Source organism: Canis aureus, chromosome 27 (assembly GCF_053574225.1).
Source record: "Canis aureus isolate CA01 chromosome 27, VMU_Caureus_v.1.0, whole genome shotgun sequence".
NCBI classification, from domain to species: domain Eukaryota; kingdom Metazoa; phylum Chordata; class Mammalia; order Carnivora; family Canidae; genus Canis; species Canis aureus.
Genome location: NC_135637.1, coordinates 8,474,372 through 8,500,004, shown reverse-complemented (window position 1 = coordinate 8,500,004; position 25,633 = coordinate 8,474,372). Strand labels below are relative to the sequence as shown.

The window sequence follows — 25,633 nt, the reverse complement described above, 5'->3', positions numbered from 1 at the left end:
CACGGCTATGCGGCCCTGGTGCTCAGGTCAGCTCAGGAGTGGGAGGGCAGAGCACGGGCTGCGAACTGGGCTGTCTGCTACCCCGACCCCCGCCCTACTCACCTTTCTGTTTTCTGGGGCGCCTGCAGGGCACCCAGCGCAATCAACAGCTCCTCAGCGGCGATGAGGGCCTCCACAGACGGAGGGGTTGGAAAAGGAAAGTTGATGACCTGGGCAGGGGGAGACATGGCAGGAGGCAGCCATGAATGCAGAGAAGCAAGTATGGGGACCCCTAAGGGTCATCCAGGCCAGGCAGGACGGCGCTCCTGCACCTGTCCTAAGACCACTCACATAATTGGACACACAGAAAGGAGCCCTGGGCACTTTCCTGGTCTGTAAGCCAGGGGAACCCCAAAAGTCCCATTCCTTCATTTATGCACACAATCCACACACTCAAAAGCATGTACTGAGCACCTAATGTGTGCCGGGGGCTGTTCCTGGGCAACAGAGATCAAGAAAGCCCAAGATGAGGGCTCTGCCTCTCCTGAGCATGCATGTAACAGGAAGACCCCCCCACTCCCAGGGAGTCAGCATGGAGCAAACAGGAGGAAATGTGCCCGCACAACAACACGGTGAGGAGACAGAGGGACTGGGCTCAGGAATGGTGGCACCTGAGTGACTGACTCACAAAAAGTGTCTGGTAAGTGGGTATACACCGACGTTCACAGTGGCTCTGCCCCTAACGGCCGGAGGTGGAGACAACACAGGTGGCTACCGACAGAGGAATGGCCAGACAGAATGTGGCCCGGCCCCAAGATGGAGCATTACTTGGCCAGAAAAACAAAGGAAGTACTGAAACATGCCACGAGGGATGTGAGCCTTGAAGGCATTTATAGAATAATTCCATTTCTAAGAATGTCGAAAATAGATAAAGCCACAGAGACTTTAGGGTCGGGGAGGAAGGAATGGGAATGACGAGTGATGGGCCCAGGGACTCTCTCTGTTGGTACTCCCCTCCCCATGGAGAAGAAAGCAGGTGACCCCTGGACAGGGGCAAAGTGAGGACACTCTCGTGCCAGGCAGATGACTGTGGCAAAAGAACATTCTGTGAGCCCCAGGAAAACGGCAGCCCTCTGTGCAGTGGGCAGGCCCTCTGGCTGTTCAAGGGGTATAGCCCTGGCAAGTGGGAGGCCCCAGGGCCCAGGGCCAGCACAGCAAGGCTCAGCCCTGGGCTCCCTGCATTTGGAAGCCAGCCCACATGGGGCTGTAGCTGCCGCAACAGAATGGGACACAGAGCAATGGGAGCTCAGGGGGTGCGGGCAGGGCTGGGGCCAGGGTGATGGGGGCTCAGTGGGGTATAGGCAGGGCTGGGGCCACCGCTGACCTTTTCAATGTTGAGTGCTTTCATTTGAAGGATCAAGTCTTCGACTGGCCGCCTGGTGATTTCAGGAGGAGGAAACTGCTCAAAGTCACTGAAAACCGCAGATGAATAGAGCCTGGGCCCAGAGAGGCACCAAAGATAACAGAATTATTTTATAAACAAATAAAAGAGGAACTCAGCCAAGCTACCTGGCACTGGATGTTCACTCAGCCACAGACCCTCCTCCTGCCTTGTTTCCCTCTCTCAAGGACCAGGCTAAGCAGTTGCCCCCTCAGGGCAGGGCAGAGGTCTCAGATGCCATGTCGGGGATGGAGAGCAGCACCTGGCACTCCATCGCCACCAAACTGCAACCATTGTCACTTCTCACTAGTTTTCTTTGCACGATTTCTCACTCTCCTTTTTTCGTAATTTAAAACAATTATCAACAAAACCAGCAATAAACCTATCAAAAATGAGTATAAGGATACAGATTGGGAGAAATTATTTGCCAATGGCACCTCTGATATGGATCTAATATCCAGATTAGGAAAGAACTCTTTCAACTCAACAATAAAAAAGAAATAACCCTGTTAAAAAATAAGCAAGAGATCTGAAAAAGCATTTCTCCAAAGAACACAGATGAGTGACCAACAAACACAGAAGAAAATGCTCAGGGTCATTAGCCATCAGGGAAATGCAAACCAGAAGCCCAGCGAGCCACCACAGCTCGCTGTGGTGGCTTCCAATTAAAAAAAAAAAAAAAAAAAAAGGAAAAGTTAACAGGTACCGTGAAGAATGCAGGAAATTGGAACCTCCTGTGGCTCAGAGTGCCACACAGCAGAGTCATTGCAGTAAACAGTGGCCATGTGACCCAGCAGCCCCTCCCCGGGGACAGACCTGGGAGGTGGAGACACATGTCCAAGAGTGGGGACAGGAAGCAGGGATGTGGGTCTCTTTCGGGGTGATGAGAATGTTGGCAACAGGCTGTGTCAATGCTGTTCTGAGGACACTGAAGACCACAGAACTGCAGGCTTCAAAATGGTGACATTTTTTGTAGATTAATTTCACCTCCATGAAGCCGTCACAAAATAAAATGGAAACAAAGCTGCTGAAGTAAGTGTCTACTTTGGGGTCAGAATAAAGAACAGGAGTGTCTGAGAGCCAACGAAGCCCTGCAGAGTACCCCAAGGACCGTCTCCAGCCAACAGCACTCCCTGCAGACAGAGGAGGGGACCCCCTTTCCTTGCTCCTTGCTGGAAAGCTGCACAGTGACCCCAACATCACTGGAGAGGCCCAAGGAACTCCACCTGTAGCAGTGGCCTGGCTCTGTCCGGCCTGCTCGGCCTGCCCGCTGATCAGCTGAGGCCTGTGACACCCAGGTGACTCGGAAGGAGGAGACGCCAGTGACACGATCATAGTGCCGCTTCTTGACCTTCCCACAGTCCACCACGTATTTGATGCCCGGGATGGTGAGGGACGTCTCGGCCACATTGGTGGCTACAACACACAGCCGTGTACCCTCTGGGGGAGGTTGGAAGACCTGGGATTGTTGGGGAGGAAAGTAGCCAAGAAGCACCAGAATCAGGAATTTGTGGGACAGACATGGCATAGGGGTGGGGGGTGGGGGGCAAAGCCAGGAATTTTCTCATGATCCTAGAGAAGTCAGTTAGGCTGGGGGGTGGGGGGGCCAGAAGGGGCAAAGGTGACAAGCCCTCCCCTTGCCTCGGGCCACAACAACCTGCATAAATGCAAGGAAGTGTTCCTCTCCAGAGATCCCAATACCCTCTCAAAACTGGGGGTGCTGATCAAACTGCTGATGACAAGGACAACCCCGGACTTGCCCTGCCTTTATGCTGCTGCTCTTAGGAGGTGCCCCCACGAGGCAAGTTGGCCCCCGCCAGCCAAACATCCACCAAGCACCCACCCCAGACTCCACCCTGGTACCTGCGCTTGCTTCTCTGGGGCCAGCAAAGAGTAGAGCGGGAGCACATGGAGGGGGAGCGAGGCATCAGGCTTCTCACCTGCAGGGAAAGCAGCAGGGAAAGCAGAAGCCTGCTGGCACTCCCAAACAACCACGGCGGGAGCCCCCCTCAGGCTGTCCAGCACCCCCTAACCTGTCCTGCCTGCTGTCAGGGGCCTCTGCCCTTGGGACCAGTACAGTGGGTGAGCACCATCTGGGTCAGATTCTGAGAGGCTCCTGAAGGCTCTTCCCGCCCCACTATCCTGACCCAGGTGGGAAATGCCTGCCACGCTATACAGTCTCCTATGCAATCTCCTTCTCAGAGGTCTGGCTGCGAGTCCTACTGCCTGCTGGATGCCTTTGGGGTGACCCATGAGGGCCTGGACCATCTCTGAACAGGGGGCCCTAGAACTGGGCAACCCTCCCAGCCAGCCCTGAGGCCTGCATTTACCCAGCAAAGCTGAGTGCTCCCATTACAATTAACACTACCAAATATCTGAGGGTCTACTCTGCCAGGCAGTTGCTCAGCAAACAGCAGGCACAAAGTGGCCAGGCAGCCTGGCTCCCTTGAGGCTCAGGACAAAGAAGTCTGGGCCTAACAACAGGGGCTGGCACATAGCAGGCACTCAACAGACACCTGTCGAATGAATGACTGAAGGAGCATGACGGGGGTCCCTGCCCATGCCACACCTCCATCTGTTCCGTCGTCCCCCAAGTCTAGGTCAAGGTCGGAGCCCAGAGCCGCCTCTTCTTCCTCATCCATCTCTGCCTCCCTATCCTCGTCGCCTTCGCCTGCTGGCAACACTGAGTAGCTGTCCAAACTGATCTGGGGCAACATCTATGGCAAACAAGACACGAGAACCATGGATGTGGGCCACAAAGCAGGAAAGACAATTGCGTTCAAGCATGAGACCCTGCTCCCCCTCCTCCCACAAGCCACATGGCCTTGGGCAGCTCTGGCAACTGTCTTTGTCATAGGGACAACCATAGGACTCATCTCACATGGCCACAGGGCTGCTGTGAGGACCCAGTCAACACTTGGGAGGCATTTAGAGCATCACCTGGCAGGTCCTCAACACAGCGGGTGCAGGGGAAGGGTGTTAGTGACCTCCAAGTAAGGATGCATTACCCACAGATCTACGACATTATGGGGATGCCTGGGGGAGAATGCTCCCCTCTTCGGTTGTCCAGCCAACACCAGGGACCCCGTGCTCTGGTTCTCCCTGCCCTCCCAGAGATCCTCATAGGCCCAGCTCAGGTGTTGAAGGCCGGCCTTCCAGAAGCTTCTTCTTGGCCCATAGGCCCTCCTGCAGCTTCTGGAGCAGCACTATCCAAGGGAACTTCCTTCCATGGTAGGAATGTTCAGGGCCATGCTGCCCAATACAGTCATGAGTAGCCCCAGCTACTGAGCACCTGAAATGTGTCTGATACAACCAAGGAACTGAATTTTAGTTTGTTTAAACTGAATTTGCATCTACACAGCTACATGGGGCTGTTGGCCACCATAGACACAAGGGTGTAAGAGCCCCGAGCTGCCCCCTACCCCACAAGCCTCTACACACCGCTGCCTGGGCCTTCTTCACCCTTGTCCTGGATTTCTTAAACTTGCGCATCTCCTCTACTGAATCTTCTTGATCTTCTTTTTCTGCAAGAGAAGCAGAGTCAGAAGGAAGACCTCTTGAGACCAGGCTCAGGCTATGAGGACTCTGTTCTTCACTGTCCACAGTAAGGCTGCTGTAGTGCTGGCCATTCCTTGGGGGGAACTGCAGGGCAGGGCAGGGCGCCAGGCTCTCACGTGCGGGGGCTCTGGGGCCAAGGCTGACCACCTGCCACCTCCCAGGGCCAGGTGCTGCCAGGTTACCTGGGGGCCTGCGTCTGGTGTGCGGGAAGGCTCTCCTCAGCCTGCGGCACAGTGCGTGCACCTCTGCCTGCCCCGTCAGGAACACCAGGATGCCACCTGCAGAAAGAACGAGACCCCTCACTATCCCTTCATTCATGGGGAAAACATCGACTTAACAACAAGCATCTGTGAAAAGCCAGGAGTGAGGGGCAGGGCCGGGGACAGCAGGACTGAGAAACCTGGATGAGCAGTGGGCAGCTTCCACCCAGACTGAGGACGTGTGACGGGGAACTGGACAGACCTCCTGCGTGACCTGGCTGCACGACTCCTGGGAAAGGGGGACACAACCCAAAACCTGAACACAGACCTCATGGCAGCTCTATTCACAACAGCCAAGGGGTGGAAGCAACCCAAGCACCCATCAACTGGTGGATGAACAGGCAGTAGTCTCTCCACACAGCAGAATAGGATGCAGCCATTACCAGGGGCGAAGAACTGGACACCAGGCACAATGTGGCTGTGCCTTGAAAGCGAGGTGTCACGTGAAAGAAGCCAGGCAGAAAGCCCACATGGTATGGGAATCCTTCTGTATGAAACGTCTGGGATAAACAAACGTGTAGAGACAGAAAGTCGAACGGTAGGGCCCAAGGGAGAGTCAGCGTTTAACAGGGACAGACTTCGTGGTGACAAAAATGCTCTGCAGAGGGATGTTGAGGACAGGTCACAGCATGGGTGCGCCCCAGGGGTACTGTGGGTCTTCTTCTGGACCATCCCAATGCAGCGAGCGTCACGATAAAGTGAGTTACACGAAAGCCTGCTGAAAGTTACATTTACGCTGAGCTGTAATCTATTGTGTGCAACAGCATGGTGTCTAAAAAGCAACTCCTATATCTGAGCTTTCAGCAGGTTGTAATTACTGATTACAGATCACCAAAACATCAATGAAAAAGTTTAAAATACTGTGAGAATTACCGGGATGTGACAGACACATGAAGTGAGTTAGTGCTGCTGGAAAAACGACACTGACAGACTTGTTTGGCGCAGAGAGATGCCCACAAACCTTCAATTTGTAAAATGAATGCAGTATGCACGAAGGACAATAAAGCCAAGCACAGCAAACGAGGCATGCCTATACCATGAATGTACGAAGGCCACTGAACTACATGCTTACAAACGGTTAGAGTGGTGAAGCTTGTGTTATGGACATCCCACCATCAGGGAAGAGCCAGAGGAAGGAGGGGAAAGAGGTCCAGCCTTTCTTGTCCCCAGGGCCTCACCTGCTGGCAACATGCGGTGGATCTTGCAGACCTTCCGGAAGCACTCGCCACTGTAGTCTTCTAGTGGGGTCCGCTTGTTGAAGTGCACTGTCACTGGGAACTGCCTGGACTCCACCTGAGACACATGCCCAAGAAGGCACCGAGCTGAGCCTCCCCCTGCCCTGGCCTTTTGGACCTCTGAGCTCTTAACTCAGTGCGAGCAGCTCCCTAACGCCTCCCCCCGCCACTCACTCTCAGGTGGGCACACCCCCAGCCCCCAGCCTCCATCAGCAGGCAGAGCCTCCCCAGAGCTCGGCTTCCTCACAACTAGGAGTCCCACTGTCTATCCTATTAGGCCCTGCCTCCCCTGGCCAGCCCAAGGCACTACCTTGATGACTGGGGGCGGCTGGGGGAAGAGCCGCTGGTTTTGCGTGAAGTCCTCCACCCGCAGCGTGGCCGACATGATGAGCAGCTTCAGCGGCAGGTGCCTCTGTGGGATGACAGACCCGGTGACAGAGGGAAGGGCAGTAGCTTCCAAGGTTAGACCCACGATTTCAATGGGTGGAGTGATAAAGGGCTTGTTCATATGGAGAGCCACAGTCGAGCACTGGCCCAGGGGATCCTGTTCTCGGAGATCATCCCACAGCAGCAGGTGGGTGCGGGCAGAGGGAGTCCAAGCTTTTGATGGGGGGATAGGAGCCCTGGCTGTGGCTCGCATGGGGTTCCCTGGCTGCTCTCTACAACTTGCCCTACCTTTGCCCGGAGAGACACGATGCGGGACAGGAGGCCAATGAGGATATCCGTGTACACGCTCCTCTCGTGGGCTTCGTCGATGAGCACCACCTTGTATCTAAGCAGCAGGAAATCCTGGGGAGGGGGTAGTGTGGTGAGGTCTGCTGGCCCAGGCCCAAGCCACTCCAAGGTCACCCGCACCCCAAAACTCCCCCTCCAGGAGCCCCTTTCATAGCTGGCATGGATCCTGGAGCACTTGGTCAGGGGGAACCCTGGTCTGTGACCTCAGGCAAGTTACTCATCTCTTCCGGGCCGGTTCTCCACCTGTTAGATGGGGCAATGGGACCCACCTGACAGGATCACAGTCAGATTTCCATGACAATTACAATCTGTAAAGTGCATAGCAGAGGGCCTGGGGCTAGGGCCTTGCAGAGAAATTGCTGGAAGAAGGGCAGCTACCATGTATTAGAGCCAAGCTACCAAATCCAGACACCTGTAGGGCAGGGAGGGTAGGCAGGAAACAGAAATGAGGTGGTGGCAGGTGGGACCGAGGGCAATCAGACAGTGTACATCATACAGAAAGGAGCCATACTCAGCCATGTTGGGTGGTCCCGGGTGTCCCTGGCTGGTGTCATGGTAGAGGAGATAGGCATCACATCTGCCCTCCCCAGAGGTCCCTGCCCAGGTGGATGTCACACAGCCAGCAAGGAGTGGTATGGATGTGACTAATGCACAAAGTCTGTGAACCAAACCATAATAACGAGTTCACATTTAAAGAGCACCTGCTAGGTGCCAGGCTAAGGTACCTTCATGCATCATGAAATTTTTGCTTCAAAACAAATATATGAGAAAAGTACAGGCATGCAGACCAAGAAGCTAAGGCTCAGAGAAGTGAAGTAACTTGCCCAAGGTCACATAGTAGCACCGTGTGTCAGCGGCTGGCAAGCCAACTGCTCACCTCCAGGTGCCATGTGAACTCCCCACCCCATGCTCATCAGCCTTGCTTTGTGACAGAAGATGAGGGACCAACCTTCTGGATTTCTTTCAGCAATACACCATCCGTCATGAACTTGATTCTGGTCTCTTCAGTCACGTTTCCTTCATATCGGATCTGATAGGAGACGACCCTGTGGAGATAGGCTCCAGCTCAGGCAGGCAAGGACCTGACCTGCTGCAGCCACGAGGCCACACCAAGGCCAGAGCTGAGGCCTGGCCCAGCAGCTCTCCCCACATAGCACAGACATTGCCCGGCCCGTTCTGTCCCCAACGTGACGTAGAGGGGCTGTCGCAGCCCTCCAAAAGATAGATCTACCAAACATGGTAGATTTGGCTGGAGCTTAATTCAAACAACCAACTCTGAAAACCTTTCAGAGAAGAGCATGGACAGGACGACACTGCAGAGTTTCACAAGTTTTAGTTGTGGTAAGGGTGCTAAAATTGCTTTATAGGGGTCCCTGGGTGGCGCAGCGGTTTAGCGCCTGCCTTTGGCCCAGGGCGCGATCCTGGAGACCCGGGATCGAATCCCACGTCAGGCTCCCGGTGCATGGAGCCTGCTTCTCCCTCTGCCTATGTCTCTGCCTCTCTCTCTCTCTCTCTGTGTGACTATCATAAATAAATAAAAATTAAAAAATAATAAAATAAAATAAAATTGCTTTATAGATTCCTTATCTTAAAAAATAAAATATTCTTGATCTCTCAGCCCCACACTGTGGAACCTTGAGGATAAACTTCTCTGAAGCCAGCACTGGCTTCTAAACCCCCAGGGGTTGGGGGAGGAGGGGGGCACAGTTGCATGACTTGACAATTGTTGAAACTTGGTTTTAGGTCCATGGGAGCTCATTCACTAGTCTTTTTTTTTTTCCCCCCAAAGATTTTATTTATTTATTCATGAGAGATACAGAGAGAGAAGCAGAGACACAGGCATGGGGAGAAGCAGGTCCCATGCAGGGAGCCCAATGTGGGACTCAATCCCAGACTCCAGGATCACGCCTTGGGCCAAAGGCAGATGCTAAGCCGCTGAGCCACCCAGGGATCCCTTCACTAGTCTTTCTACTTTCATCTGTGCTTAAAATTTCCACAATAAAAAGTTAAAAAGAATGACAAAATACTGCGGTTTTGTACATATTGTTATTTTCAATATATACCATTAAATGCACCAGGAAAGACACAGAATGAACCATTTCTATAACCATTCCTCTCAGAGAGGAATACAGAGAGACACACACAGATGTTTATCTGTGCCTATGACTGTCTAGAAGGATCCACAGGAAACACACTCGGGGTCCCTTGCTGCACCTAACATGCAAACAGAACATGCCTCCTCCACTCACATGCCAGTCCCAGGAGGGGCCAGGTGCACAGCAAGTGATGACCCGCAAACATTCAGTAACAAGACAGATAAAGGAAACTCTATGTTCTTCTGTGCTATCTCAGTTGCAGACCATACTGGACATGCCACCGCTTGGAAACTGAATACCATAATCTTGCCTGGGGCCCAGACACATGCATTACAAACACAGCCCCAAGCCATTCTCAAGCAGGTGCTGTACTTGCTCTGCTGTGCTTCAAAGTCCTGCAGCCTGAATGCCAGCAGAGGATCTGCACTCAGGGACCTTGCCTAAGCTACCTTGCCACTGCCGAGCAATGCCTGCCTGCATCTGGCTGCCTGCTGCCCTGCTCTGCCCCCAGGTCCCTGTATGGGTCACGGTCTCCTAGTGCACTGTGCAAGAAGTGAGCCCAAGCGCCCAGCTGCCTTGCCTTGCTCTGTGGCCCCCTCCCCAGGACGGTCCTGTTGTCCAGAGTGTGGGAAGCCCTCTTGCATGGTGCAGAAGCAACACTCCCACCAAGCACCCTTGGAACAGACAGGGCCCAGCTGCTCAGCACGTGCCAGACAGCTGGCCCCTGGGCAAGTCCAGAGTACCACCCTCACCCCTCCTCCAGGAGGCAGAGCCCTCACCGCTGTGACAGATTCATCTCCTTGGCCACTCGCTGGGACATGGCCACAGCAGCGACTCGCCGGGGCTCTGTGATGCCAATGATGCTGTTGTCACTGGGGGAGGGAGAACACAACACATAAGCAGTACTTGGCCCCACTTGTCCATCCCACAGTCACACGTGGTTCCATGTCAGGATCCAGGGGTGATGGAACATGCGCCAGGCAAGGAGCCCCTGAACAGCAAAAGGGAATGACCTGTGGGTCAGCACAGAGACACTTTGGGGTCACAGCCTACCAGGAAAGACACAAGCAGAAACTAGGCAGCTGCTGACAGAAGGGGACCCGGGTGGAGTTCGCCCACAGCCAGCCGAGCACAGGCCCGATTCTAGGCTGTGCAGAAAACAGTTAACATAGCAGGCCTGGGGCTGCTCTCTTTAGAAAGGTTTGCTTGCTGGGTTGGTGGTGGCTGGCATCTGGGATCTGAATTTGGGAGAGTTCCTGGTCATGTGCCTGGACCGTCTGTATAGTGTGGCTGATGCTGACCACTTGCTTCCCTTCTGGGCACCTGGGACTGGGGCAGGTACTAGGGAGAGGGTGCCTAGGTGACCTCAATGGACACATTGGGAGCTCCGTCTCTACTGGGCTTCCCTGGTGACAACACTTCATTCGGTTGTCACAACGTGCTGCTTCCATGTGACTCTCCCAGGAGAGGGCTCTGGAAGCCTGTGATTGATTCTCCCAGACTTCACCCCACGTACCTCTCCCCTTTGCTAGTTGTATTTTGTGCTTTTTGTTCTAAGTCACACTTGTGTACAATTACATGCTGAATCCCATGAACCTTCCCAGCAGATCGATGTACCTGGGGTAGTCCCCAAGATGCACACAGGTCAACAGGAAGGGACATTAGTTAATGCATCACCCCACATGCCAGGGACTGATCTAATAAGCATTTTACACAAATTTCCTCATTCACCTACATAACGCATGAAGTAGGTGCAAAGGCTATCCTTATCTCACAGCTGAGGAAACAGGCCAAGAGAGGTTAAGCAACTTGCTCAAAGCCACACAGGATATGAACAGCATATGATCCCAGCAATAGATCCCTGGGAGCTCATGTTAGGGGATCGCACCTTCACCGTCACCCAAGGGACCTGCAGAGGACCCCGTGGCCAGCCCCCACCTGCTGTAGCCTGCTTCGTAGAGAAACTGCGGCACCTGTGTGGTCTTCCCACTGCCAGTCTCACCACACACAATGACGATGGGGTGCTCGGCCACTGCCTCCATGATCACTTGTTCTTCAGCGAGAATTGGGAGCTTTAGCCGTTCTTCCTGGCAAAAGAGATGGAGTCAGTGTTCAGGCAATTGGGGGTGGGGGGTAGGGGTGGGGGAGTCCCTTCCAAAATGGCAGAGGAGATCAGCGAGACTGTCAAGGGTGACATGGTGTCTGTAGAGGCTCCAGTGGGCATGTGGATGCCATGAGCCTTCCCAGCAAATCAATGAAGCCCTGCCAGCTAAGGACAGGGACAGAGACCCATAGCCCACAGGAGACATAGGCAGGGTCCTTCAGTGTCAGGGTAGATATCCTTGGGACAGCTTGGCTGGTGCAGAGGAGTCTCAGCTTTTTTTTTTTTTTATTTTTATTTTTTAAAGATTTTATTTATTCACCAGAGACACAGAGAGAGAGAGAGAGAGGGACCGAGACAGGCAGAGGGAGAAGCAGGCTCCATTCAGGAAGCCTGACATGGGACTCAATCCTGGGTCTACGGGATCACGCCTTAGGCTGAAGGTGGCGGCTAAACCGCTGAGCCACCCAGGCTGCCCAGAGTCTCAGCTACTTCAGAGAGTGACGTGGATGGGGTTTATGTTTATATATGATCACTCCAGTAAATAACCTGGTGTAATTTTATACAAGTCGAGGATGTGCAACCACAACCCAGCAATTCTTCTCCTAGACACATACTCTGGAACAGTGACTTTCTTTTTTTAAGATTTTATTTACTTATTTATTTGAGACAGAATGCATGAGCTAGTGCACATGCATGGGTGGGAGAGGGAGAGGAATAAGCAGACTCCCTGCTGAGTGCGGAGCAGGTTGCAGGGCTTGATCCCACAAACCTGGGATCATGACCTGAGCCGAAAGCAAGAATCCGATGCTTAACCAACTGAGCCATCCAGGCGCCCCCAGAGCAGTGACTTTCTAAGGCTTTTTCCTACAAACCACACATACAGCACTCAGTACATACATGTGCACACATGCCACGCACATACAGTTGACCCTTGAAAGACACAACTTGGGTTTAAACTGTATGGGACTAAAAAGTAAAGAAAGAAAGAAAAAAAAGAAAGAAAAAAGAAAGGAAAGAAAGGAAAGAAAGAAAGAAATTAAATAAACTGTATGGGATTACTTCCTTATATGCGGAATTTTTTCTATAAATATAGAACTAGGGGCACCTGGCTGGCTCAGTCAGTAGAGCATCTGACACTTGATCTCATGGGTTTGAGCCCCACAATCGGCATAGAGATTACTTAAAAAAAAAAGTACAAAACTATAAATGTATTTTCTTCTCCTTATGATTTCTTCTTTTTTTTTAAGATTTTATTTATCTATTCATGAGACACACAGAGAGAGGCAGAGACACAGGCAGAGAGAGAAGCAGGCTCCCTGCAAGAAGCCTGATGCGGAATTCGATCCCAGACCTCAGGATCACACCCTGAGCCCAAGGCAGACGCCCAACTGCTGAGCCACCCAGGCGTTTCTCCTTATGACTTCCTTGAGAACATCTTCTTTTCTCTAGCATTATTGTAAAAATATGGTATATGATACACAAAACATACAAAATGCGCATCAATTGTTTCTTGTTATTGATAAGGCTTCCGGTTAGCAGTAGGCTATTTGTAGTTAACTTGGGGAGTCAAAAGTTACATGTGAGTTTCTGACTGCATGGGGAGTCAGTGCCTCAACCCCTGTGCTGTTCAAGTTAACTGTTTTATTTCGTGGAGAGGTTTTTTTTTTTTTTTTTTTTTTTTTTTTTTTTTTTTTTTAAGATTTTATTTATTTATTCATAGACAGAGAGAGAGAGAGAGAGGCAGAGACACAGGCAGAGGGAGAAGCAGGATCCATGCAGGGAGCCCGATGTGGGACTCGATCCTGGGTCCCCAGGATCACACCCCAGGCTGCGGGCGGCGCCAAACCGCTGTGCCACCGGGGCTGCCTCTGGAGAGGTTTTATGAACCACTGCTCACCTTCATCATGGGGAAGCAAGCTAATGGGCTCATCTAAAACATTCTATTCTGGGTGGCTCAGCAGTTTAGTGCCTGCCTATGGCCCAGGGCGTGATCCTGGAGTCCCGGGATCGAGTCCCACATTGGGCTCCGTGCATGTAACCTGCTTCTCCCTCTGTCTCTCTCTGTGTGTCTTTCATGAATAAAAAAAAAAAAAAAAAAAAAAAAAAAAAAGATTCTCTCTCTCCATCTCCCTCACCACTGCTTGAACACTCTCAATAAAAGTCAGCTGCCCTAACTATATATAAACACATAATTGTACATGTAACAGAAACCACGGTTTCAATAAGTAGTACTTATTTTTACCTAGAACACTACACTGATATTTTGTCTTCCCATTAAAAAACGAAAAGGAGCTGGTCACATCCCAGTGGTTTTACAACACAATCTGTGTTCTGGAACAGCCCCTCTGGGACCCAGCCCACTCCCTGGCTCCTGCAGGTCTCCTAGCTCCTGCCCTAGATGCCTTCCCAGACCCTCCTGCTATCTCCCCTCATGGCCCCGACACGGCTTTTGTCACCCTTCCCAAGTGTGGGGACCATGTCAGCATCCTCTGCTGGGCTGACAGCTGGAGGCTACAGATCACACTCCCCATGCCAGGCCCATGGCACATGCTTGGGCATGGAGATGGAGGTCCCCACCACCCCCAGTTCTGCAGGTGAAGAGAGGGAAGCCCAGGAGTGGGCTAGAAAGTGGTGGAAAGCTGAGTGGCCAGCTGGGCCAGGACCCACAATCAGAGGCCAAGGGTGATGGTGACCAGGTGAGGACAGGAGCAGCAGACACCCATCTCAGCAGCTCTGACTTTGTGCTGGGACTGCTGTGTGCAGACTCCTGCACATCTGTCCCTACAACCCTATCAGGTAGGGACAGCTGTTCCCACCACAGGTGAGGGCGCCGGACAGCAAGTGAGGCTGCCTGCTCAAGCCACAGGGATGTCCCCCCTCCATATCCCCAGCTCCTCACTGTGCTAGCCTGTGCACTTATCAGACACCAGAGCAGCAAACCTGCATTTCAGGGGTGCGGTTCACAGGGATGAAGACAGCAGGCTTCACTGGGGGCCTGGCTGGGGTGGAGGCTGCTGCTGGTGGTGCCGAAGTAGTCCTGGCCAGAGAGGGTTGGCTACTGGGCCCTGGGCTATCAGTCCCGGCCTCTGGTGCAGCTGGCAGTGTCCCTGCTCCAGCCTCTGTGGGCTCAGTGGCAGGAGCCTCCTCGGGTTCAGACTCCATCGAGGGCTCAGACTCCTCCTCTTCTGTCTCCTGGTGATAGCGCTTCCGGTGGGCCCCGCTGAGGCTGCTGATCTTCTCCTGCCTCTGGGCTTCGATCTTGTCAGACTTCCTGCCAGGACAGCCAGAAGTTAGGCACAAAAGCCTTACCATGGCCCTGTCAACCTGACACAGCTCTGTGCCGCTATATATCCATCAGAAGCCAGGAGTCAAAGTATACTCTTTCCCACCTAAGGACCATTGCACTTGCTGTTCCTGCTCCAGGCACGTACGTTCTCCCTCACTGGACTCAACTGTCATCCAACAGGGTGACTCTCCTATCCCCCCCCACCTTCTTTCCCTACTTTTTCTGCTAGTGCTTGTCAGCACTAGATATATATGTATTCACTTGATTCTTGCCTGTCTTCCCACCATTAGAACATAAACTTCTTGGGATGCCTGGGTGGCTCAGTGGTTGAGCACCTGCTTTAGGCTCAGCATGTGATCCTGGAGTCCCAGGATCAAGTCCCACATGGGGCTCCCTGTGGGGAGCCAGCCTGCTTCTCCCTCTGCCTATGTCTCTGCCTCTCTCTGGGTCTCTCATGAATTAAAAAAAAAAAAAGAAAAAAAAAAATCTTAAAAAAAAAAAAGAAAAAAGAAGTAAACTTCTTAAGGGCAGTTTATTTATCATCTTATTTTTGTACACCCCTCTACCCCCAGGGCCTAGAGGAGAGACTAGGACATAAGTGTGCCCTCATAGTAGCCATAAATGTGCAATGTTCAAGGATGCAGGTCAAGAGTAAGACAGTAGTGCGTGGTGGGTCTAGGGTAGGAGGGGCATGTAGGCTCCTCCTAAGGGTCGGCCACCCCCAGGGAAGGCCAGGAAGAAGCCGGCTGATGTGGCTTAAGACGACTTTAATGTGACATCTCCTACTTGTTGAATGTGGGTTGTATTGGGCTGAACAGTGTCTCTCCAGAATTCATGTCCAGAGACTCAGAATGTGACCTTTTGGAGATTGGGTTTTAGCAGATGTAATTAAGATAAAATGAGGGCGACCTGGATTAGGGTGGGCCCTAAATCCAATGCCTGGTATCTACACAAGGAGAGAAGAGACACAGAAGACCACGGAAGACGTGAAGACATGCCGGGAGCCGTGCCAACTTCAGTGTCCTCATGTCTGCCAGGAAGGAACACCCAGTACTGCTAGAAACCACAGAAGCTGGGAGAGATGCAAGGAACAGATTTCCAGCTCCTAGAAGGGACCGACTCTGCTGACATCCTGATGGCCAGAACCACCAGAGAATACATGTCCCTTGTATTAAGGCACCCAGGTTGTGGTATTTTGTTATAGCTGCCCTGGGAGAGTCTGAATGAATACATCAGCAGAACACCCAAAGGCCTTCATGACACGATATAAACAAAACAAAACTTGCTAATAAGCCAAACCTCATCCCTGACCACCTGAAAGCAATTTCTACCCTAATGGCCTGTGTCAAAGCTGGAAGAATCTGTGTGCAGGACTCTGCGTTGCAGGAAACCCTGCAGTCTGGTGTGTCATTGGGGTTTGGGCAGTATCATGGCCTCTACTCGCTGCAGGTGCGCTGGCATGAGGGTCAATGTGAATGTTCCTGTAAATATTCAAGCCTTCTGGGAGGCTGTGAGTCCCCACCCCTGGAGTCCTGGCATGAGAGGGGGACTTCAGGAAGGGGCTGGCCCACTCACTCTCGGGTGTGGTACATGCGGTCCCCAGTGCCAAGCTTGGACGTGGTGTAAAACAGTCTCATCTCGGCTTCAGAAACCTGGACTTCGCTCAATTTCTGTAGCATCTCTGCTCGCTGGGGAAGGAAACAGGTGTGTTAGACATCTGGAGGGACAACCTTCTCTTCAGAAAGGAAATAAGACTCTATATCAGATGTCGGCCTCACTAACGATTAATTCTTTTTTTTTAATATTTTTTTAATTTTTTTTTTTTAGATTTTTATTTATTTATGATAGTCACAGAGAGAGAAAGAGAGAGAGGCAGAGACATAGGCAGAGGGAGAAGCAGGCTCCATGCACCGGGAGCCCGATGTGGGATTCGATCCCGGGTCTCCAGGATCGCGCCCTGGGCCAAAGGCAGGCGCCAAACCGCTGCGCCACCCAGGGATCCCCGATTAAGTCTTTCTAACCTAAAGGTCACAGCACAATTGCTGCATGGAGGTCTTGTGTCACCGTGAGCCAGAATGGCTTTCCACCCCTGGACGGGGTCTGATGCCAGATGAACCAAGCTGTCTTTGCATCACTGTGTTTCAGGAGGTATTATCCACTATCCAGATGCCCCCCCCGAAGGGAGACCAAACAAAGGAGGGCCTGTGTGTGCAGTGCAGCACTCCCCAGCTATCTCACAGGGAAGGGAGGCTCTTGGGTGCCAGCGCAGGGACAGTTGGCCTCTTTCCCCTGGAGAGCCACTCAGGAGTTTTAGTACTCTTGAAATCATATAGATGCATTTTAATATGTGCTTCTATGTATTTTGCAATCAATAAAAGGAAAAATCATGTACAGAAAAGTGAGAAAAAAACACAGCACAGATTTTTAAAAGGGGGCACCCTTGTGGGAAAGTGAGTCTCCCTATGCTAAGGGGCTCCAGGGCCTGAGTCTCAGGGCTGCGAACAGGGGACCCTGTATGGTGACCTGGACAGAAAGGCAAATGTGAATCCCAGGAAGCCTCCAGATTGGGCTTTCTCGGTCTCTGCGCTGCAAGCATCATGGGCCAGAGAACATTTTGCTGTTTTGTGTGCTACAGACCACCTGGCAGTGCCTCAAGCCTCCAGCCTCCCACCAGGTATCTCCAGACAAGGCCAGAGGTTCTCCGGGGTCAAAACTGTCCAGGTTGAGCATCCCTGCTCCAGAGGCAAATACCATTTCCAGGAAATTCAGAAGGGGAGAGAGGTGTGTTTAACTGTACCACAGAGAGGATGTTTTATTATTTTTATTTTTTTTTAAAGATTTTATTTATTTATTCACGAGAGCCACAGAGAGGCAGAGACATAGGCAGAGGGAGATCCCCCACAGGGAGCCCGATGCGGAACTTGATTCTAGGACCACGGGATCAAGCCCTGACCCGAAGGCAGACACTCAACCACTGAGCCACCCAGGCTTCTTGGAGAGGATGTTTTCAAACTGCAGACTGTGGGAAGCACTACAGACAACCAACCTAATTTCTTTCAACAAATAAATGACAAGGGGAGAAAAAAAAGAGGTGGGGTAGGGAAACATGAAACACTTGGAAATTTGACCTTTACTGGATATTTGATTTTTAAAAAAAAACTTAAGTGTGCTAATGGTCCTGTGGTTATTTTAAATGGTGCTTAAGATATAATTGGAAATATATATGGATAAAATGTTACGCACTGGGGGTTGAATGGTTTCCCCTCCCCCAAAGATATGCTCATGGCCCAGAATGGGATCTTATTCGGAAAAAGGGTCTCTTCATATGTAATTAAGTTAAATATCTTAATATGAGATGTTATTAAGATGAGATGTTATTAATTACATAAGATGTAATTAAGTTAAATATCTTAACATGAGATCCTGCATTATTCAAGTGGGTCTTAAATCCCAAGACAAGTCTCCTTGTAAGACACATAGAGAGGGGACAGCCATGTGAAGACAGGGGCCAAGATAGGAGGGACGTGGCCACAGGCCAAGAACACTTGGGGCCACCCCAAGCTGGATGTCAGGAAGAGCTTTCCCAGGGAGCAGGGCCCTGCCAACACCCTGATTTCAGACTCCTGGCCTCCAGAACTGGAATAGAATATATCTCTGTTGTAAGCCATTCAGTTTGTTTCAGCAATCCCGGGACACAAATACAGATTTATGCTACCTAGGCTTTGACCCGGGAGGTAGGGAAGTGGCCAGCTGTGGAGATGACTGGGGAAACATGGGCTGACAGCTGCTGGCACCGGTGACAGGTACATGGGAGTCTGGTACACTAGGTTCTCTACTTCTATAGGTGTTGGAATTTCCCATTATAAAATTTGTTCCTTAAGAAAGTATGAAGGAAGGGACGCCTAGGTGGCTTAGTGGTTGAGCATCTGCATTCAGCTCAGGTTGAGATCCCGGGGGTACTGGGATCAAATCCCGCGGTACTGGGATCGAATCCTGAATTGGGCAACCTGCAGGGAGCCTGCATCTCCCTCTGCCTATGTCTCTGCCTCTCTCCCTCTCTCCCCACCCCCCTAGGGTATCTCATGAATAAATAAATAAAATATTTTTAAAAAAAAGTTTGAAGGGAGAAGGTCTGAAATTCTCCAGAATAAAGTTAAGAAAAAAACAAGTAACACAAAATGATTAGGACCAAATAAGGAAAGATGAGCATGTTGAGGGACTGACTTCCCAGCTAACAAACATCTGGCCTCAACAAATCTGGGCTCACTGGAGATTCGTGGGCAGGCTCCTGGACGGTCTGAAGGCTCTGGGGCTGCATCAGATATCAGAGCTGCTGCTAGCCACAGTAGGCCAGACGAATTTAAATTAATTACAATTAAATCACACAAAAAATTAGGTTCCTCAACCATGCTAGCCACACATGCCTAGTGACTACTGTATGGGATTGTGCAGACACAAAACATGCCCCTCATTCTGGAGAGTCTGACTGCACTGTCACGCAGCAGAGACCAAGTCGGGGGACAGAGAACCCACCTCTCCCCAGTCTAGGGAGCCATGTGCAGATCCTGACAGAATAGGCCTACCTGGCTCTTTTTCTCCTTCTGTTCTAAGATTTTCTGCAGCATTTTACGCTCTTTCTTGGTCAGAGGCTTCTTCTCCTTCTTCGATGGGGGAGGGGCTTTGGGCTTCTTTTTCTTCTTCCCCGGCAAAACCAGTGCATTGCTTGCATCGATGCCTTTCAATGTGTCTTTATCTGAAAAGACACACTTGCGTGGACTCCCTTGCCCCCTGCCCAGGGACCAGAGACCGCAGAGACTTGCAGTGCTCCAGAGTCCACAATAATGCCATGTTTCTTTTCTTTTTTTTTTTTTTAATTTTTTTATTTATTTATGATAGTCACAGAGAGAGAGAGAGAGAGAGAGAGAGAGAGGCAGAGACACAGGCAGAGGGAGAAGCAGGCTCCATGCACCGGGAGCCCGATGTGGGATTCGATCCCGGGTCTCCAGGATCGCGCCCTGGGCCAAAGGCAGGCGCCAAACCGCTGCGCCACCCAGGGATCCCAATGCCATGTTTCTTTGGGGTGGCTCTGTGCTCCCTCTCATGGGACCCTCACCCTATGAGTGAGCCCAAGTGCCCACACAGGTATGGGGGTGCAGGCCTGTCACTGTTCCTTCAACTTGTCTGCCCAGCATCCGCCATGTGTCAGATTCCACTGTGAGCCCAGGGAACCTCCATCCTAGTGGTCAGGGGAGAAGGAGCGGGGTGCCAGTGGGGAAGGTACAGGCCACAACACCGCTCCCCTCAGAATGTGTGAGGTCAAGACTGTTTTCATAATACTACTACAACATTCTCCTAAGACTGCACAGGACACTCAGTACTGGGTTTGTGCCATATCTACTTCCAAATGTCAGTCTGAAAGTACACAATCTGGACCCAAATTCAGGTACCATATTACTCTTCAACTCAACTTGATGCAGCCCCACGGGATGCACCTGTTCTGCCTGACATCTAAGGCTGCAGCCCTCTCCAGGGTTCCGTGTGGGCAGCTACTAGCTTACTAGCTCCTCTGGCTCGGTCCATCTTTCATTGTGTCACAAAGTGTAGGAGAGGCTTTGTGACCCTCAACTAAAACGAACACGACAATTTTAAGCAATGCAAGCTATGCATTCTGCAGTTCTCAAAACAATTAAAAGCATAAAGAAAAACAAAGGAAATGAGTGTATAGCAGCATTTTCCAGAGGCTTCAGATCAGGTGACACATTGTTCTGACAGCTAATGGAGCATGTCCTTGTATACACTGGTTTTGATATTTAACCCACACCGACGAAAGAACTTTTGAATCTTCAATTTTTAAGCATGTAAATGGGTCCTCAGTCCAAAAAATGTGAGAACTACCGTGCTATAGGAAAAAAAGGGGGGGGGGATGTAATAAAAATCAGGAAGTGAGGGGTAATATTGAGTCAGAGGTCGAAGGAAGGCTCTTTAAAGAAGGTGATGTGGTCTATGTTTTTAGAAGACTCCTCTGGCCCCTCAGAAAGGAGGGGATAAATGGACATCCTGGGTCAGAAAGAACTTTCCTAATCTTTGGGTCCAAGAGATCTCAGGCCCCCTGTTCTGATCACCTCTTCCAAAATTCTGATAGCAGGTAGGATGGCTACTCAGACTGGACCCATTTTACAGGAGAGAAAACTGAGGCAGAGATGTCAGGTGATGTGGTCCATCCCCAGCCTATCCCTGCAACCTCCAAGGAGGGAATTCAGTCCAGATTCCCACTCTGGCATTGTCTCCAATAACCTCACTGCCTGCCAGGCCCAACAAGAACGTGCACTAGAAGGCTAGTCAGTGGGTCGAGGGAAGCAGGCTTTTCTAGAGGCCCTGCTTTCTCTCTGTCCATCTGAGTCTAGGTCCACTGTTTCCTAACGCCCACCTCAACCTGGATCTCAGGGAGCAAGTGCACTCAGCTCGGGGAGTCTGACTCTGCAACGTGTTCCGTTTCAGGAGCCTGCAACACAACTCTGAACCGACTCAGTCACCTCACCTCACCTCTCCTGCACAACTGGCCTCACGCAGGTCGTCAGCCTTCCTGGACACACTCAGTCGTCTTTCCCTCCCTGACGTCACGGCAACATCCCACGGGGATGGCGGGTCCTCCTCCATGGCACCCACAAGGACACTCTCCCAGAGCTCCTCTCTCTCCTCACAGGCTCCTCCTCCCTTTCTTCTCCTCAAGAGGTGGACTCATTCCCTCAGTGAGCTAATCCACTCTGGGCTTTATTTTTTTTTATTTATTTTTTTAAAGAGTTATTTATTTATTTATGATAGACATAGAGAGAGAGAGGCAGAGACACAGGAGGAGGGAGAAACAGGCTCCATGCCGGGAGCCCGATGTGGCACTCGATCCGGGGACTCCAGGACGGCGCCCCGGGCCAAAGGCAGGCGCTAAACTGCGGAGCCACCCAGGGATCCCCCACTCTGGACTTTAAATGAACAAATACCATCTACTCCCAGATGATTCCAAAGTGCTATCTCCCCCAGGACCAGCCTCTCTTCAGCACCCAAGCCAGCAGCTGCGTGCCTACCCTGTCCACCTGGTGACTAAACAGGACCTCGGAGATCACTCCTATCCAAAACCGGGCTCTTGGTCTCCCAGGCTGCCCACTCATCTTCTCCAATGGCTGGGTCCAGCGCCTGGGAGTCATTTTCAACATCTTTGTTCCCCATGCAATCAGCTGGCAAATCCCATCAGCTCCACCTTCAAAATACTCTGAATGCAACCGCCTCACCTGCTCCATTGCTGCGTCCCTGGTTGGATGTACTAAAGCTTCCTAGCCCAGCACCCTGGTTCTACTCCACCTTCTCCTGCTGGTCCTCAATGCAGCAGCAATGTGATGCTATCACAACAGGATCCTATTCGGTGTCCCTCCGGTGCTCTACCCCTGACCGGGCCAGTCACCATCAGGACCCTACACAGCCCACCCCCGTGGCTTGCTTGCACTCCACTCGGCCCCTCGGCTGCCTTCAGGCCTTGACTCAACACTTTCTCAGTGACGCCTTCCCTGGCCACCCTGTGGGACACTGCAACCCACCCAAACACCTCCTCTGCTGGATCTTTTTGGTTTATAGCCACACACCAATCTACATGTTTTACGTGTTTAACTTTGCCTGTCTCCTCCCACAAGCATCTAATACGCTCAGCAGGGCACCGATTTTTTTTTTTTTTTTAAATCTCCTCTTCTGTTACGTCTCCTACAACAAACCCCGGCACACAGTGGGCGCTCCTACTACCGAGGAGTCTCAGCAGAAATGTCTGGGCTAAACACGCATGTTCGGGGGATCGCCGGCAAGGAGGTTATAATAGAAGCCCGAGAAGTCGAGGGGCTTCCTTGGCTCTCTTGCCCACATTCCGCATGGTCCTAAGCCAGGCTCGGGGCGCCCAGCTGAGAGCGAGCGACTCCTGAATCTCAAGGTCCACAGTTCGAGCCCCACGTTGGGCGTGGAGGGGATTGCAATAAAACAAACAAAAAGGCCGGGCTTCTTAGGGGAGAAAGCCTCGGAACTGTCCCAAGTTCACCGTTAAAACTCGGCTGTCACTGCGGCCACCTCCTTGGATCATCTGAGCGGGGATCCTCCCGGGCCCCGCCCCAGGGCCGCGGACGCAGGGCGCACCCCAGCCCCGGACGCCTTACCCTCCAGCTCCAGCCGCACGGGGGGCGGCTCCGCGGGGCCCTTCGAGGGCCCGGGGGTCGCCTGCAGGCGCCCCTTGACGTTGTAGCGCCGGCGCAGCTTCCCCATGGCGCCTGGTCCCGCCCGGCTCCCGGCGGGGTGGCCGCAGCCGCCAACCCCGGAGCCTAGTCCACGTGCGCGCCCGGGCCCCAGGCTCAGGCCGCGAGACTTCCGGGCTGCGCTCTCGCGAGAGCTCCCAATACCCGCACCCCGGGGGAAGGGGCGGGGGCGGGGCCTGCGGGAGGACGGGGCGGGGCCAGCTTCGAGACGCGAGCGAGGCCTGAGGTCGCTGGGGAGGCCTGACTAAGCTGAGTGCTTCCCACGTGGTGCGAATCTCTAAATCTGAGTCAGGTGCTGGTGCTAATACTAATTTGGTTACTTGGGAGTGGGACTGTTTTGCACCTTTTGAAATATAACGCTGCCCCCGTTGCAAACGTCTCCCCTCGTTTTTTGTTTTTTGTATTTTTGCTCTTTTGCACTTTGATATTCCTGTAAGAGACACTTCGTTGTGTAGTAAAAGGGCACAAATGTTTCCATTACAGGGACAGAGGCACTAAAAGATGAAAGTATTAGGCGGCGTTAAACTCTCATTCCCGCATCACACTGTAGCGCACTCGAAAATAATGTATTCTCTGAGTCCTGTAATTATCTTGCATATACAACGTTTTATATTAGCAGATTTTTTTTCCTGTTAAAAGCATTAATTTGTTAAGGGCAGAAATTTAGAATAAAACAAACAAACAAAAAAAGACAAAAGGTGAAGACATTATATGGATTTATTTTAGAATTTTAGAAAGAAACCTAGAACAAGATCTGGCTGCAAAGTAGGTAAATAGTAAGTAGTTATTGAATACAGGAGTGAATGGATGAATGGAGGTGATTGCATAAGTTTTCCCTTTCCCCCCAAAACAAAAGCATAAACAAATCTCCACAAACACACAGATGGTGCATGAGAGGATTTATGTATGAACAGGTTTATAAAGTTACGATTTAAATAGATTTTGGAGGTCGGGGAAGCCTAATTACCATATCAAACCTCTGGTTTTATGGGTTTTATAGTTTAGGAGGATAATAGTCTGCAGTTTTCCCCTTAAATATGTTTAAGTAAATAAAAAGTGTGTCCATTTTAAAATTAAGTAGGTAATAGTACATTCTCCTATATTTTCTTCTAAAATATTACATACCAAAGGACTATCTCCAGAAAATATTAAAAATGTTATTTTATATAATAATAAAATAAGAAAAAAGATAATAATAAAAGAAGGAAAATTCATTAACAGACCATGGCTCTCATAAATGTGTTGAAAAAAAGAAACCAATCACAAAAGAGCATACTGTGTGATTCCATACACATCAAGTTCAAAAACAGGCAAAATGAATTCCCTAAATTTTGAAGGGTAGCTAGTGAGTGGGAGAGGAAGCTGGTAACGTTCCATTTCTCCATCTGGATGCTGATTACCTCATGTGTGGTTAGTTTAAATTCATTAAAAAAAAAAAAGCACCTTATGATTTGGGTATTTTTCTGTTTGTATGCTACACTTTAATAAAAAAGTTTTCTTAAAAAACAAGAACTTTAGAATTCGTGGCCGGTAAATACATGAAAACTTCACCAGGAATCCAGATAAAGTCCAAATTCAAAAGTAAAATACAATTTCTCACTCTTTGGATTGGCAGAGGTTAAGTTTTATTTTGCTGCCTGTCTCAAAAAAGAAAAAAAAAAAAGTCTGGTTGGACACAGTTTGCTTCAGGGCCTTCTGTTGCGTTTGGTTACTGATGGCTCTTCACTCTCTTAAAATCAGTCATCCTCCTTCACTTTTTATACCGTTTACTGACTGAAGAGACTGGGTGGTTTGCAGTGTAGAATGCTCCACAGTCTGGATTTGACTGATAGGCTTCTCATTTTCTCCTCCTTCCCCCATAGTTCCTGTAAAGCGTTGGTTCCAGGTAGGGGCCGGGTCGGGCGAGGGGTCAGAGTGTTTTGGCAAAAATCCATCCTCCGTGGCCCAGGTGCTTCCTGCTACCAGGGAGCTTCCAGGTCAGGATAGACTGGCCTCTCCATTTTCAAGGTCCCCACCAGCCAGTCCCCTTCTTGGTTTCACCGTCTTGCTGACTGGAACTGCATCCATCATTTCACTAAGGGGTGCAAAATGATTTTCTGACTCTTTCTTGCGCCCTCCTGATCCACCAGCTGAACTTAGCTTCAGAAAACTCTCGCTTCTCACCGGTTCTGTGACGGAAGGAGGAAGGGCAGGAAGGAGGGATGCTCGCTGTTTCTTTACTTCAAAATTTCAGAATGAGCAGGTGCCCTGGCCTTCGCCTCGCCAGTGGTGGCCAAGGCCTGGGGATCGCGGTAAACTCGGGGGCGTGTTTGGATCTGGTTCTCCAATCAATAGCGGTCATTATCCTTGCCGAGGCCGTTGCAAGTTTTACGGGCACCGGCTGCTCTTTATGGAAAAGTTAAAACAAACACATATATATTTTTTGTTTTGAACGGTGGAAGCCCCCGGCCTCGGCTCCGCGGGCGCGCAGGTCGCGGGGGTCGCCGGCGGGACCCCGCGTCCGGGGGCGGGGCGAGGCGTGGGCAGGGCCGTCGGCGCTCTGCGCGCGGGGCGGGGCCGGTGGCGCTGCGACAGCGGCGGCGGCGGCGGCGGCGGGCAGAGGCGCGGCGCGCGGCCCCCGAGCACGCCAACGCGGTCCCCGCCGAGCCGCCGCGTCC

At 51.3% G+C, this 25,633-nt stretch overlaps 1 protein-coding gene across 2 annotated transcripts in view; it reads right to left on the bottom strand.

Moving 5' to 3' along the window:
- Positions 1–23,077, bottom strand: part of DHX37 (DEAH-box helicase 37) — a 29,463-nt gene extending 6,386 nt beyond the window's left edge. Inside the window, exons 1-17 of one of the 2 annotated variants that reach the window (XM_077875255.1) lie at positions 22,881–23,077; positions 19,278–19,447; positions 16,270–16,382; positions 14,349–14,679; positions 11,243–11,391; positions 10,084–10,176; positions 8,158–8,254; positions 7,149–7,262; positions 6,784–6,885; positions 6,417–6,531; positions 5,161–5,256; positions 4,862–4,944; positions 3,990–4,137; positions 3,284–3,360; positions 2,647–2,879; positions 1,364–1,475; positions 103–209 (exon numbers count right to left, since the gene is read on the bottom strand). In XM_077875255.1, coding sequence (XP_077731381.1) covers positions 103–209; positions 1,364–1,475; positions 2,647–2,879; positions 3,284–3,360; positions 3,990–4,137; positions 4,862–4,944; positions 5,161–5,256; positions 6,417–6,531; positions 6,784–6,885; positions 7,149–7,262; positions 8,158–8,254; positions 10,084–10,176; positions 11,243–11,391; positions 14,349–14,679; positions 16,270–16,382; positions 19,278–19,447; positions 22,881–22,986 — 2,246 coding nt within the window. In that variant the 5' untranslated portion in view covers positions 22,987–23,077. Of the gene's footprint in view, positions 1–102; positions 210–1,363; positions 1,476–2,646; positions 2,880–3,283; positions 3,361–3,989; positions 4,138–4,861; positions 4,945–5,160; positions 5,257–6,416; positions 6,532–6,783; positions 6,886–7,148; positions 7,263–8,157; positions 8,255–10,083; positions 10,177–11,242; positions 11,392–14,348; positions 14,680–16,269; positions 16,383–19,277; positions 19,448–22,880 lie in introns of those variants that run through there. The other variant, XM_077875256.1, reaches the window with a different exon arrangement.
- Positions 23,078–25,633: the final 2,556 nt, after the last annotated feature.